The sequence below is a fragment of the Saccopteryx bilineata genome, chromosome 8 (genome assembly GCF_036850765.1).
Source record: "Saccopteryx bilineata isolate mSacBil1 chromosome 8, mSacBil1_pri_phased_curated, whole genome shotgun sequence".
Classification (NCBI taxonomy): domain Eukaryota; kingdom Metazoa; phylum Chordata; class Mammalia; order Chiroptera; family Emballonuridae; genus Saccopteryx; species Saccopteryx bilineata.
Window position 1 is genome coordinate 66,688,193 of NC_089497.1, and position 16,420 is coordinate 66,704,612.

General features: G+C 42.7%; 1 protein-coding gene across 4 annotated transcripts in view; it reads right to left on the minus strand.

The window, feature by feature from the left end:
- Nucleotides 1-5,470: 5,470 nt before the first annotated feature.
- Nucleotides 5,471-16,420, minus strand: part of ST6GAL1 (ST6 beta-galactoside alpha-2,6-sialyltransferase 1) — a 180,585-nt gene continuing 169,635 nt past the window's right edge. For all 4 annotated transcript variants that reach the window (XM_066241875.1, XM_066241874.1, XM_066241876.1 and 1 more), the window contains one exon: nucleotides 5,471-8,379. In XM_066241875.1, coding sequence (XP_066097972.1) covers nucleotides 8,138-8,379 — 242 coding nt within the window. In that variant the 3' untranslated portion in view covers nucleotides 5,471-8,137. The remainder of the gene's footprint in view (nucleotides 8,380-16,420) is intronic.

The following is a 16,420-nucleotide window of genomic DNA, read 5'->3' on the forward strand; positions in this document are numbered from 1 at the left end:
AGGCCCACGGTCAAGGCACATGTGAGAAAGCAATCAATGAACAACTAAGAAGTCGCAACTCGCAAAGAGAAACTGATGATTGATGCTTCTCATCTCTCTCCGTTCCTGTCTGTCTGTCCCTGTCTATCTCTGCCTCTGTAAAAAACAAACAAACAAACAAAAAAAAACTTCTTGTCTTATATATTTAGAAATACAAGACATCATCTCATTTCTGATTGTGACAAGGAGTAAAATATGGGGTAAAGTACTTCTGTAAAACTATAAGATAAAATGAAAGATAGGGTATATACTACACTATATAGAATGTATATATATTATACAAAGCTCTGAAAATGTGAAAAGGAGACATTTGTATGACAAAAGGAGAAAACAAAGAAATAGTAAAGAAATATAAAATTAGCACGAAAGATAGTAACAGTTAAGATACATTTAAATGAGTTAAATATCCCTATTAAATGGCTAACATTTGGCTCTGGCTGGTGGCTCAGTGGATAGAGAGTTGGTTCAGCCTATGGATGTCCTGGGTTCAATTCCTGGTCAGGGCACACAGGAGAAGCAACCATCTTCTTCTCTTCCCCTCCCTCTCCTCCTTCTCTCCCTCTTCACCTCCACAGCTCTATTGACTTGAGTGTGGCCCCAGGCACTGAGGATAGCTCTGTTGGAGCATATCAGCCTCAGGTGCTAAAAACAGTTTGGTACTTGAACATTGGCCCCAGATGTGGGTGCTGGGTGAATCCCAGTTGGGGCACATTCAGAGTCTGCCTTACCATCCCTCCTCCTCTCGCCTAAAAAAGAAAAAAAAAAGTTAACATTCTGAGTAAGAAAACAAAATTTAGTATGTTGTTTTTTGTTTGTTTGTGTAAAAAAACACACACTCAAAATCAAATGAGACCCAAAAACCCATAGGGAAAATGATTATCATGACCCCATCAGATCTTTTTAACAAATAGTACTGGGACAACTAAATATCTACATCCAAAACAATGAAGCTGGATTCTTTATGTGTGTTACTTACTATACTGGCCATGGACCCTGCTCTATTGCTCTGCCAGAACAGGGAAGCAGATACACAGCCCCACCCAATTGCCGAGCACCACCTCCAGTACCACCCATTCAGGAAGCCTTGCTAGAGGAACCTAGACAACCATGGAGCTCATCCTATAACCCTGCTCAAACAGGGAGCCAAAACAGCAACCCTGCCCACCTGGTAAGCATAGCCTCTGGCCTCACATAACCAAAGAGCCTGAACAGTGACCCCGAGCAGTCTCAGAGCTCTGCTTATGATACCATTAAGACATGGCCCCAAGCCTACAGTCCTGCATGATAGTCTGAGCACATCCTGCAGCCTTGCCCAGGCACAGTGCCCAGAGAGGGACTGGGCCAAATTACAGAGCATAGCCTGTAACTTGATCTGACAGAGGAACTCAGACAGCAACTCCACCTGAACACCGAGCACAGTCTCTAGCCCCACCAACTTTGGATACAGCTAAAGGTACATTCTAACAAAGCCTGGCTGCTGACCTTGCACAACCATGGAGCATAGCCAGTGGTCTGCCAGATCTCAAAACCCAGCATGTGGCCCCACCCAATTTCCTGATCAAGAGCACAACTTGAAGCCCTGTCCAACCACAAAACCCTTCCCACAATACCACTTGAACATGGAGTCCAGACAGAAGAACCACCCAGTTGGGGAGCATTACCTGATACCCCAACCAACTAAGAAAGACAGTGGAGTCCAGCCCATAGCCCTGCCCAATTATAGAGTCCAACCAGTGACACCACCTTGCCAGGGAACACAACCAGAGATTTTGCCCAACTATATGTGATTGCAGAGCCCAGCTACTGGCTCTGACCACTGAGCACAAACAGCAGTCCTGCCTAATCAGAGATCCCACTCAGTTATCTCACTTAAACATGGAGTCCAGCAGGCTGCTCACGACTACATAGCTCAGTCAGTAGCACCACCACAGACCTCAGAGCATGGAGGGTCTTGCCCAATTAGAAACCTTGGTAGCAAGTCCCACCTATCTATAGATGATACCAGCTGACCTGTCCAGTACCCCAAGCTGAACCAACTGGTATAGTTCTTTCTCCAATGAAGTTCACCTGTAAAGTTTGGAAGAAGAAATCACTCACTCAGATGTGCAGATACCAATGCAAGGAATCAAAGGTCAGGAAAATCAGGTAAGTATGACACCACCCAAGAAAAGTAATAAAGCTACAATAACTGATCCTAAAGAAATGGAGAAAAAAATCAATGAACAAAATGAGAAATTCAACAAAGAAATAGAAACCATAAAAAAATAAAATGAAAATTCAACAGAGACCTTCAAATTTGACTTGACATGCAGAAGAATCAGCAAACTATAGAAGATAGGTCAGTTGAAATTATCCAGCCAAAAGAAAAAAGAGAAAAATAATGAAAAAGAGTGAAGAAAGTCTACAAGACATAGGAGACATCTTTAATAGAAACGATGCAGGGTAGGGCAAAAGTAGGTTTTCAGTTGTGATTACATGAAACAGAGTTTATTCTTCTATTATTATTTATTATCACATTATTTTCTATATGATCAACTGCAAACCTACTTTTGCCCCATTCTGTATATGCAGTATGAAAACCAGAAGGAGGAAATAAACAAAAACAGAGTGTATTCACAGTATTAATGGCTAAAAAAAATTCCAAATTTTGGAAGAGAAATGGAAACTCACATTCATGAGGACCTAAGGATTCCAAAAGTTTGAACCAAAACAAGCTACCATGAGATACATTATAATTAAATGATCAAAAGTCAAAGACAAAGAGAGGATTTTGAAAGCAGCCAGAGAAAAGCAACTCATCACATAAAAGGAAGCCCCCATGCCCCATAGGACTATAAATAAAGTTTTCAACAGAAACTTTGAAGATCAGAAGAGAGCAGGATAATATATTGAAATTTGGAAGAAAAATACTGTCCACCAAAAATATGATACCCAGCAAAGCTGTCCTTCAAAAATGAAGGAAAGACAAAAACTTTCCCAAAGAAAAATTGGAGTTCATCAAAATTAAACCTGCCTTACATGAATGCTAAAGGATGTTCTTCAAATTGAAATCAAAGAATGCTAATTAACAAGCATGTATGAATGTATGTATAAAAACTACTGGTAATGCAAGTATATATTCAAAATCAGATTATCTAATATTGTAATGGTGCATAATTCACTTACAATTCTAGTCTAGAAGTTAAAAAGTAAATGTATTAAAAGTAACCATAACTACAATAATTTGTTATTGGATATACAATATAAAAAAGATGTAATCTGTAATTAACATCAATAATCTAAAATGTGATGGAAGGAGAAATAAAAGTATAAATTTTCCATATGCTATTGAAGTTAAATTGTTATCATATTAGAACAGGATATTTTAAATATATCACAGTAACCACAAAGAAAAAAACCTGTAGTAGATACACAAAATATTTGATAAAGGAATCAAAGCATACCACACACAAAAAAAAAGTCATCAAACCACAGAGGAAGACAGCAAGAGAGGAAGCAAGTAACAAAAACAATAAAATGGGCCTGACCTGTGGTGGCGCAGTGGATAAAGCGTCAACCTGGAATGCTGAGGTCGCCGGTTCAAAACCCTGGGCTTGCCTGGTCAAAGCACATATGGGAGTTGATGCTTCCTGCTCCTCCCCCCTTCTCTCTCTCTGTGTCTCTCTCTCCTCTCTATAATGAATAAATAAAATCTTAAAATAATAAATAAAATGGCAATAATAAGTTTCTACCTATCAATAATTACTTAAGTGTAAAGAGATTAAATTCTTCAATTAAAAGACATAGGATGGATAAATGGATAAAAGAAAAACAAGATCCAACGATATGCAATATGCTGCCTACAACACTCTCACTTTAGCTTTAAAGACACACACAAACCAAGAATGAAGAGATGGAAAAAGAAATTTCACGAAAAAGGCAACCAAAAGAGGAGAGGGCTCCCCTCTCCCTAGTAGCAGGTAACATAAAAAGGGGCCAGGGTCCCACCTTTCCTCCCTCACGCCACCATATACACCTGTAAAAAAATCAGCATATAATAGAGTAGGAGTCAAGGGAAAGACAGTCTAAGGAAGTTGCAGCTTTCCTCCAGAGCTGGACAGAGGGGTCCTAACCATCCAACTCACCAGGAAAGGACCTTAGAGATTCAAAGTCACTGTAATTTGGCAAGCACGAATCTTAGTTCCCAAATTGAAACCTGTTTTTCTTTCACTTCTATTTGAGCTCCCATTCTACTGGGATCCAGGCAGAAAGTCAGTTCCAGTCAATATGGCACTACTTCTGAGTTCCAGGGATCCTACAACGCTAAAGCTTTGGGTGCAGGGGTCTAGAGTACAGTCTTTGGTATTATCTGGCCACTCAGCACTACTCAGGCGTCCCTCACTTATAATCTCACCAGGAAGGGGCATTTACTCAGTTGTTTCTGTACCTCTCCAGGCATGGGATATCTTCGGGACTGCCTAAGGTCCTACCTGCCTGGACTTGCATCCCTGGGAAACCTCAGCCTCTAAGGACTTGCAGGTCCTTCCCAAAGCTTTTTCTGGGGAGCCAAGAACAGGAACCTTTCTCTGGGCCTTCCCACAGTCACACTCCTTTCACTGTTCTTTCTGGCCCCAAGGGACTCTGTAACAGATAGTGAGATAGAAGCAGGAGTACTTGCTAGAGCTGCTGTAACAAGACCACAAACTGGGTGGCTTCAACAACTGAAATGTATTTTTTCACAGTTCTGGAGGCTGGAAGTCTGAATCAAGGTGTCAGCAGGGTTGGTTCCTTCTGAAGGCTATGAAGGAAAATCTTCCATACCTCTCTTCCCTAGCTTCTGGTGATTTGCTGGAAATATTTGGTCTGCAGAATCTGATCTCTGCCTTTATCTCCACATGGCTTTCTCTTTGTCATGTCTATCTCCAAATTTCTATGACACCAGTCACACCCTACTCCAGTACGACTTCATTTTAAATTGTTACCTCTGAAATAGTCTTATTTCCAAATAAATTCACATTCTGAGGTGCAGGAGATTAGGGGGGACATATTCAACCCATATTAGGAGGTGGGAAGTTTATGGGGTAACAGAATTATCCCTTTTCCTGTTATTTCTGCTTCTCAGGATTTTTATCCAAACATTCTGGCTATTCTTTTAGAACTTCATTCCTTTAAGGGCTTTAGGCTTTTGGAAACCAAGGCAAATTAGTTTCCTTTTATTTTGCTTTCTTCCCAAGGTGTTGCACAAACACCGGCTTAGCCATTTGAATCCAAGCAACACAGATCAGCTGATTTCTCGCAGATGCTCTGCTGCCACAGGAGCGAGGTGCGCACTCCCCTTCCTGGAGTGTCGAAGAGGAGCTAGTGGGGGAGGGTTTGGGGTTTAGGGGTCCAGCTGTGTCCTCTGGAGTTGAGAGCTGGCGAACAACAGTCAAGTAAGAAGAGAGGGACAAGCTTTATAAAAAACATGTTTATTTAAAATTTTTACATAATCTTTGGGTAAATCAGAATTAGCTCAGTTTATTTTTCAGAAGTTTCTGAGATTGATGTCTTGACTCCTACTCATGTCAATAGCTATTTGATTGGTGAAAGAATTAGAAGACCTTGTGAAAAAAGATGAAGAGATGATTCGAGGGGGACAGAAACCCTTAGAGAAAGGGGCTTTCCTAACTTTTAAATTATCTGTAACAGAATTAAACATCTCTCCAGAACAATAGTATTTTCACTTTACCATAATCTCTAGCTAGAGAACAGAATCACACTTAAATTAATTTGATCCCTTATATCCATAATAAAAGCTACCCAGTGTGGTCTCAGTGTCCACATCAACATCTGTCTCCTACTGATGGGATGAACCTTCCTCTGCATTCAGTGTTCATGACTCAAAGATTGCAATAAGTGTGTCAAATGAAAACAAAAAGCAAGTCACAAATTCACAGTCCCTGGAAGGCAGACAAGGCTAGCTCCATACAGTAGTTAGCAGCTCAAGTTCTCCTCCACCCATTCCCAAGCATAAGCCGGTCAGGGCTGCAGGCCGGGAGGAGGAGGGGCGTGTTCTGCCCCCTCCACTGCCTCGATGGTTTCCTGGGTATACCAAACAGGGTAGTTGTTAACTGTCCCAATAGTACTGTTAATTCCCTAGGGACAGGGCCTCATTTCTGGCCTTCTTCAAAGCAGGGTGCTGCCCAGGTACGAGTACAGAGCAGGTCCTTAGTGAGGGAAGGAAGGAAACTGTCATGTACAAGCACCTGTTAGGTGCCGGGAAAGAGTCAGGACAGCTATTTTATGGGACCCTCACAACAGCCCTGTGAAATAGATTCATCACTTCCGTTTTACGATGTGGAAACAGGCTCAGACAGGAGACTCTGCCCATTGGTGGCATAGCTAGTAAATAGGGGAACTTCAATCTGAAAACCCAGAGCTTTTTTGCTCCAGGATCTTTAAAAACTGCCTATCAAAGCTGAGTGATTGACAGTAGGTGAGTATTCCAGCTCCCAGGGGGCTGGTCTGTGCTCAAACATCAGAGGCCCTTCAGCATGAAGGGCCAGCTTCAGAAGTCCAGAAGCCTGGTACGAGGAGGCCTGGCTCTTGAGCATTACTCAGTACCCGGGAGTAAGTTCTCTACATTCTCCACACCAGGGGCTGGATCAGTCCAGGATGGCTCTCCCCCAGGGGGCAGGGATGCAAACCGCTGTGACCACAGTAGAGGGCTTCTGCTGGGAGGCTCTGCCCCAGCTCTGCTAGAGAGGTCGAGGGAAAGGCCATCTGATCCACCTTGTGAGAACCAGTTATGGTCTCTGAGGTTCTGGCCTCTGAAAGTGACTAAGCTCTCAGGAGCCATATCTCCACTCCCTGAGAGACCTTCCCAGAAGACCCTGGTGGGTCAAAGAAATCGGGTCAGGATACTTTTAAAGGGAAAAATGTTTAGAAGTAATCTGGGAGGGGGAAGACCACTTTAAAGGGAACACACAAGATGGCAGTTAAGGGGAGGTGTAGGGGTGGGCATTAAGAAGGAAGAGGTGGATACAGTGTACAAATCAGCCGGTAGGATAGGGTCAGGGCAGGCCAAGCTGAGCCTGGAGAAGTCAGGGTTTTGGCAATGTTGTTGTCTGGTATCTGCTGTAGGGCTGCACTCACTGCCTCAGACACAGGTTGGGGTTTTCCTCAAAAAAATCATTTGAGCCTGTAAGTTCAGGCAGACCATAGAGAATATGGGTGATAAAGGCAGAAAGAAAAACACAACTCAAATGACGTAGACAAAATCTACTTGGCATGTTTCTCCTATTCCTCTAAAAGCCACTCCCTGGCCCGAGCCCCGTGAAGCCCTTTGTGACCTGCAGACAGGCTGTGTGTGCCGCTCCTCTCTGGGTGCTCAAGCAGCACAATCCCACCTCTCTATAGGCCCCCGGTGCCCTGAGCTCACCATGTCCTACCTGTCTGTCACTCCCACTGCACTGTGAGCAAGTTGAGGATGGAGACTGTACCTTTCTGTACCTCCATCTCCATGTGGAAAGAAATGTGGGTTCATCAAGCCTCTTTGCACACAGGCACCCAGGCTGAGGACCAGCCGAACCAGCCTGAATGGTGGGAGCAGCTTTGTTCTGGAGCTACTGAGCACACTTCCCACTCCCTGTGCCAGTTACCTGCCTCCCTTACCCAGAGCCACCCTTTAGCAGGCATAATCATAATTTGGGAGAATTTCTTTAAAACATGCACTCAATGTCTAGGTGCAGCTATCAAGCAATACAGAGGGCTGGCTTGTGAGAATGATATCATTCAGGTGGAGAGAACAGCCCAGCTTTGGCGGCCCTGGTGGGAAAAGAGGATCTTGCACTGACCCGTGTGGAAGGAGGGGAGGACTCTGTCTGCAAAGAGTGCTGGGTGGGTGTGTACGTGCCAGGAGGCTTGGGCTCACACACTCTGTGGCTATCGGGCAGGCTGGACCTGGTTCCCTGCCCTTGGGTTCCTGAAGCCTCAGGGCTCTTGCTGACAGAAGGCTACAGTGCAAGGAGCGAGCAGGGATTGTTTGAAAGCATAGTCTTCCCAGGCCCAGGGTGGCCAAGAGACGGGCTGTAAAATGCTCAGGGAGACAGGTGAGGGCACCTGGCTGGGGAGCCCACGCTCAGCAGTGAATGCTCCGGAAACCAGGCAGTGTGGCTTTTCCAAGCAAGAAAATGTCCTCATCTGTGCCCCGGTTGAGGTGCTTCACCATATTCTTCTCAAAGAGGAGCGGGTGGTAGGCGCCCATCGTGCAGGCGCTGTCGAAGAACTTCTGGTAGTAGTAGCACACGTCCGTCTTGCGCTTGGATGGGAGGAACTCGTAAATATCCACCTGGTCACACAGCGTCATCATGATGATAATACCTAAAGAGGGGAGTAGAGGTAAGTCCTGTTCCACAACCCACCCCACACCTTGGAGCTCTGCCCAATGAGTCCACAGCTCAGGACCCCAACTCTAGGGAGATGTCTATCTGGAGTTTTTATTGTAGTTCGTACTAGGACTCCCAACCCGAGTCCTTCTGGTAAGCCAATCTGGCAAGCTGTTCCTTGGGGGTCTGATGCACCTTTGTGTGCCTAGCACATTGGCCAGGACTGCTGCACGGTAGGTCCCCCTAAACACTAGCGGACTGAAGGACTCCATCCATCAGTGAATTTATCCATGTGAATAAGCTATATGAAGAGAAAGGACAGGTGACTGAGAAGACAGCACCATCACATGTATGTATGTGATACTTTTTAGCACTTTTATATCCCGGAGGAACCTCTTAGGTGGTGCTATTTGGGAGAGGGTGTTTCTTATGGTACTCGCAGAAAACAGTGTGGAGAGGAAAGACTCTTCATCCCTCAGCTGGGAGGAGAGACATTTGGAACAAGAATGCACCATGCTTTGTGCTGATGGGCCCTACTCATTCAGGCAGCAGATGAGCCGAGGGGGTGGGGCCAGGTTGGTGCTTTAGGTGAGGCAGTGCTGATACTGAGATGCAAACCCAACAAGAGTCAGGAGACTGCTGCTACCATCGATGATTATCCTCACATGGCTCAATCATCTCGTGCAGGACATGATCCCTGGGCCTCAGGTTCTTCATCTGCCCTAAGAGGATGATCTACCTACTCCTCCTACCACACAGGCTATTGTTAGGATGCAATAAGATCATGGCTTTGCCTGATCAGGCAGTGGCACAATGGATAGAGCGTCAGACTGGAACACAGGTTCAAAACCCCGAGGTCGCTGGCTTGAGCACGGGCTCATCTGGCTTGAGCACAGGCTCACCAGCTTGAGTGCGGGGTCACTGGCTGAAGCCCAATGTTGCTCGCTTGAGCAAGGGGTCACTTGCTCTGCTGTAGCCCCCCACCCCCAGTGAAGGCACATATGAGAAAGCAATCAATGAACAACTAAGGTGCCTCAACCAAGAACTAATGCTTCTCATCTCTCTCCCTTCCTATCTATCCCTCTCTTTGTCTGTCACACACACACACACACACATAAGATCATGGCTCTAAGACCCCTTCTGTCAACTGTAAATATAGAAACTCTTTATGACAGAGCAATTCCCACTAACAGTGAAACTATAAAAACTGCTAGCAGCAACTTTGTTCCAGAAGAATCAAATATGGGGAAAGACCTCCCTCTGTCCTCTGGTGGCCCCTGGTCCAATGGGCAAGAAAAGACCTCTGCAACTAAGGGATATAGGCACAGCAGGAGCGCTTCTAAAAACTGGGGAGGGAGCATTTCCTGTGAGAGAAGGTTCACGTAACCCTCCCGGGCACTGGTGTGGGGCCTGGTAGGGGCTATGCCCATGGGGGATGGGCAAGAGGGGAGGACTGGTGGTGGAGGGAACTGCGTGAGCAAAGGCTTGGCAGTAGAAAAATGAGAAAATATGTTCCCCAAGATGCTTGCCCAACTGTTCCTGCTCAAATGGGCTCCAGGATGAGCCCTAAATGCACCCATCCAAAAGTTAAAAGTTGAAGAGAAAAACCTGAAAGTGTGAAACAGGAAGATCCCTGTCTCTTTCTACAAGAAGTACCTCTGATACTAAACATTGATTTGTTCATTGACTCAGGGAACATCTACCACAGGGCTATATTGTGCCAGACCCACAAAGGATGAGTCAAAGGGCAGTCCCCACCCTGAGAGCCTTTACATCTAACAGGGGAGGGCACAGTCCCCACCCAGAGGGAGTTTGTAGTCTACCAGGGGAAGTGGACAGGCAAATCACACAATGGTAAGAGGCTGGGGCCATCAGTGGGAAAACAGCCCGCTCCAGGGTCCAGAGAAGGGAGTGTCCTTTCCTGCGACTGGAAGCGTGGGACCTCATGGGCAGTGCACATGGTCTGGCCAAACTGCAAGTGAAAGGGAGGCAGGGCAGGCGTTCCATGAGGGCCAAGAGGACTGGAGGCTGTCCCAGAAGAAAGTCTGCAGGCAGCATGTAGGGCCTGCTGAGCTCTGACCCCAGCCCCCCACAACAGCTCCCCCAGCTCCATTCCTGGCTGCCACACCCAGGCCAGCTTCCCAGCTCGTTCTCGAGGGCCAGAACTGGGGTGTTCACTTGGTTGAACGACTCTTTGAAATTTTGAATAAAGTACTATTGATTCTTCCTTTATCCTCAGATTTCAATAGGGCTCAGCATATTATTATCGATCCTGTTTTTATTTTAAAATTTTGATATTCATAAAATTTTGCACTGTGATTTTTAAAAGAGACGGTATTAAGAGTCTATCTTCGGGAGAGAGAAGATGGCAGCGGAGTAGGCGGATGCACAGACACCCAGCTCTCAACACCAAACTGGAATACAAATCAATTTAGAAAAAATCAGCATGAAAAACCAACACTGAACTGCAAGAACAGCTCTCAAAAACCAAGGAGCAAAGAGGAAGCCACAATAATCCTGGTAAGGAGTGCCTGAATCTCCTCTGCTTACAGGAAGGGAAGGAGGGGGGTGAGGCTGAGAGCCCAGAGAGGATTTCACAGAGGAAAAAGAGCAGAAACTACTGCTCACAGCCACTTACCTGGCGACCAGGGAGCAAGGTGGGTTGAAAAGACCAGCTTATCTCCCAAGTGGAAAAGACAGGGAGAGGGACAGACTGTGAGGGGCTAAGGTATGCAAGAAACAAAATAAAAAAGCTGACTCATTCGTGCTGGAGGCGGCCATAGCTGGGGGAGGGACTGAACCTTTCACAAAACAGAGCTGAAGTGCTTCCGGATCAGAGATCTCCGGACATCTATCCAGCTCCAATCAGCACAACAAGACACAGCTGAAAACAAGAAGTGGGGAGGAGGGGCAGTAACTCAGGTCTCCATGGAGATCTGAGATACACCTCCCCCTACTGAAGCTGAGAGAAAAAACCCTGCCCCCAGTGAGATTAGTTGGAGGAAGAGACCTTCAGCGTCTCAGGTTACACCCACAGCATTCCTGGATACAGTTTCAAGGAAGCCCCCTGCTGAGATCAGTTAACAAGACTATCACCTGTTAAGAAAACAAACAAATCAAGACTTCAAAGCTGCCCAAATCCGAAAGTGGATTACAAATAATAGCTGATACCAACCCACAAAGACCTAAAAATAACACAACTGAAAACTGGAGGCAGACAACACCAAGCCTAGACTCAATCAACTCTACAAATAAAAAAAAAAAGAAGAAGAAGATGAGAAAACAAAGGAGTGCAATCCAAATGAAACCACAAGAGACACTTTCGAGAGATGAACTGAGTGATATGGAAATAATCAAACTTCCAGATGCGGAGTTCAAAATAATGATTGTAAGGATGCTTAGGGATCTTAGAACAACAATGAAGGGGGAGTTTGAAAACCTAAATAAAGAAATAGTAAGTATAAAAAAGAATCAGTTGGAGACGACAAATACAATATCAGAAATAAAGACCACAATGGAAGGAATTAAAAACAGGATAGATAGAGCAGAGGATCGAATCAGCGAGTTAGAAGACAACTGGAATGAAGGCATGAAAGCAGAGAAGAAAAGAGAAAAAAGACTCAAAAAGTCAGAGGAAACTCTTAGAGAGCTCTGTGACAACATGAAGAGAAATAACATCCGCATCATAGGGGTTCCTGAAGAAGAAGAAAAAGAACAAGGGATAGAGACTTTGTTCAATCATATCATAGCTGAAAACTTCCCTAAATTAATGCAAGAGAAACTTTCACAAATCCAAGAAGCACAGAGGACTCCATTAAAGAGAAACCCAAAGAAACCTACACCAAGACACATCATAATTAAAATACCAAAGCTAAGCGATAAAGAGAAAATATTAAAAGCTGCAAGAGAAAAAAAAGTTATCATCTACAAAGGAGCCCCCATAAGGATGACATCTGACTTCTCAACAGAAACACTTGAGGCCAGAAGGGAATGGCAAGAAATATTCAAAGTAATGCAGAACAAGAACCTACAACCAAGACTACTTTATCCAGCAAGGCTATCGTTTAAAATTGAAGGAGAAATAAAAAGCTTCCCAGACAAAAAACAACTCAAGGAATTCATTACAACCAAACCAATGCTGCAGGAAATATTAAGGGGCCTGGTGTAAACAGATAAAGTGGGAAAAGAATACAGAAAAAAAAAAAGAAAAAGGAATACACCTTTAAAGAAGAAAATGGCAATAAACAACTACATATCAATAATAACCTTAAATGTAAATGGATTAAATGATCCAATCAAAAGACATAGGGTAGCTGCGTGGATAAGAAAACAGGACCCATACATATGTTGTCTACAAGAGACACACCTTAGAACAAAAGACACACACAGATTGAAGGTAAAAGGATGGAAAAAAATGTTTCATGCAAACGGAAATGAAAAAAAAGCTGGGGTAGCAATACTTATATCAGACAAATTGGACTTTAAAACAAAGGATATAGTAAGAGATAAAGAAGGCCACTACATAATGATAAAGGGAGTAATCCAACAGGAAGATATAACTATTATAAATATCTATGCACCTAATATAGGAGCACCCAAATATATAAAACAGATTTTGATGGATTTAAAGGGCGAGATCAACAGCAATACTATAATAGTAGGGGATTTCAATACCCCACTAACATCACTAGATAAATCCTCAAGAAAGAAAATTAACAAAGAAACAGCAGACTTATTGGAAACACTAGATCAACTCGATTTAATAGATATCTTCAGATCCTTTCACCCTAAAGCAGCAGAATATACATTCTTTTCAAGTGCTCATGGTACATTCTCTAGGATAGACCACATGTTAGGGCACAAAAGTGCTCTCAACAAATTTCAGAAGACTGAAATCATATCAAGCACTTTCTCCGATCACAACGGCATGAAACTAGAAATGAATCACAGCAGAAAAGTTCAAAAATTCTCAAACACATGGAAACTAAATAGCAGGGTGTTAAATAATGAATGGATTAAGAATGAGATCAAAGAAGAAATAAAGAAATTCCTAGAAACGAATGACAATGAGCATACAACAACTCAAAATTTATGGGACACAGCGAAAGCAGTGCTGAGAGGGAAGTTCATAGCACTACAGGCACACTTTCAGAAGCTAGAAAAAGCTCAAATAAACAACTTAACCCTGCATCTAAAAGAATTAGAAAAAGAACAGCAAGTAAAGCCCAAATGTAGTAGAAGGAAGGAAATAATAAAGATCAGAGCAGAAATAAATGACATAGAGGCTAAAGAAACAATACAGAGGATCAATGAAACTAGGAGCTGGTTCTTTGAAAAGGTAAATAAGATTGATGCACCTTTAAGTAGACTCACCAAGAAAAAGAGAGAGAGGACTCAAATAAATAAAATTAGAAATGAGAGAGGAGAAATAACAACTGACACAACAGAAATACAAAATATTGTAAGAAAATACTATGAAGAACTGTATGCCAAAAAACTAGACAACCTAGATGAAATGGACAAATTCCTTGAAACGTACAATCTTCCAAAAATCAATGGAAGAATCAGAAAACTTAAACAGACCAATTACACCAAAGGAGATCGAAACAGTTATCAAAAAACTCCCAACAAAGAAAAGTCCGGGGCCCAATGGCTTCACAATGGAATTCTACCAAATATTCAAAGAAGAACTAACTCCTATCCTTCTCAAACTATTTCAAAAAATTCAAGAGGAAGGAAGACTTCCAAACTCCTTTTATGAGGCGAGCATAATTCTGATTCCAAAACCAGGCAAAGACCACACAAAGAAAGAAAATTATAGGCCAATATCTCTGATGAATATAGATGCTAAAATCCTCAACAAAATATTAGCAAACCGGATCCAACAATATATGGAAAAAATCATACACCATGATCAAGTGGGATTTATTCTGGGGAGGCAAGGCTGGTACAATATTCGTAAATCAACCAATGTGATTCATCACATAAACAAAAAGAAGGAGAAAAACCATATGATAATTTCAATAGATGCAGAAAAAGCATTTGATAAAATCCAGCACCCATTCATGATCAAAACTCTCAGCAAAGTGGGAATACAGGGAACATACCTCAACATGATAAAAGCCATCTATGAGAAACCCACAGCCAACATCATACTCAATGGGCAACAATTAAAAGCAATACCCTTAAGATCAGGAACAAGGCAGGGGTGCCCCCTTTCACCACTCTTATTTAACATAGTCCTGGAAGTCCTAGCCACAGCAATCAGACAAGAAGAAGAAATAAAAGGCATTCAAGTTGGAAAAGAAGAAGTAAAACTATCATTATTTGCAGATGATATGATATTGTATATAGAAAACCCTAAAGTCTCAGTCAAAAAACTACTGGACCTGATAAATAAATTCAGCAAAGTGGCAGGATATAAAATCAATACTCAGAAATCAGAGGCATTTTTATACACCAACAATGAACAGTCAGAAAGAGAAATTAAGGAAACAATCCCCTTCACAATTACAACAAAAAAAATAAAGTACCTAGGAGTAAACTTAACCAAGGAGACTAAAGACTTGTACTCGGAAAATTACAAAGCATTGATAAAAGAAATCAAGGAAGATACAAACAAGTGGAAGCATATACCGTGCTCATGGTTAGGAAGAATAAACATCATTAAAATGTCTATATTACCCAAAGCAATCTATAAATTCAATGCAATACCAATTAAAATACCAATGACATACTTCAAAGATATAGAACACATATTCCAAAAATTTATATGAAACCAAAAGAGGACACGAATAGCCTCAGCAATCTTAAAAAAGAAGAATAAAGTGGGAGGTATCACACTTCCTGATATCAAGTTATACTACAAGGCCGTTGTACTCAAAACAGCCTGGTACTGGCATAAGAACAGGCATATAGATCAATGGAACAGAACAGAGAACCCAGAAATAAACCCACAGTTCTATGGACAACTGATATTTGACAAAGGAGGTAAGGAAATACAATGGAGTAAAGACAGCCTCTTTAACAAATGGTGTTGGGAAAATTGGACAGCTACCTGCAAAAAAATGAAACTAGATCACCAGCTTACACCACTCACAAAAATAAACTCAAAATGGATAAAAGACTTGAATGTAGGCCGTGAAACCATAAGCATCTTAGAAGAAAACATAGGCAGTAAGCTCTCCGACATCTCTCCCAGCAATATATTTGCTGATTTATCTCCACGGGGAAGTGAAATAAAAGACAGGATAAACAAATGGGACTATATCAAACTAAAAAGCTTTTGCACAGCTAAAGACAACAAGAACAGAATAAAAAGACAAACTACACAATGGGAGAACATATTTGACAATACGTCTGATAAGGGGTTAATAACCAAAATTTATAAAGAACTTGTAAAACTCAACACCAGGAAGACAAACAACCCAATCCAAAAATGGGCAAAAGAGATGAATAGACACTTCTCCAAAGAGGACATACAGATGGCCAATAGGCATATGAAAAAATGCTCATCATCACTAATCATTAGAGAAATGCAAATTAAAACCACAATGAGATATCACCTTACACCAGTCAGAATGGCGCTTATCAACAAAACAACACAGAATAAGTGCTGGCGAGGATGTGGAGAAAAGGGGACCCTCCTGCACTGCTGGTGGGAATGCAGACTGGTGCAGCCACTGTGGAAAACAGTATGGAGATTCCTCAAAAAACTGAAAATCGAACCGCCTTTTGACCCAGCTATCCCACTTTTAGGAATATACCCCAAGGACACCATAGAACGGCTCGAAAAGGAGAAATGCACCCGCATGTTTGTGGCAGCATTGTTCACAATAGCGAAGATCTGGAAACAGCCCAAGTGTCCGTCAGAGGATGAGTGGATTAAAAAACTTTGGTACATATATACTATGGAATACTACTCAGCCATAAGAAATGATGACATCGGATCATTTACAATAACATGGATGGACCTTGATAACATTATACGGAGTGAAATAAGTAAATCAGAAAAAAAACTGAGATGAATCCATACA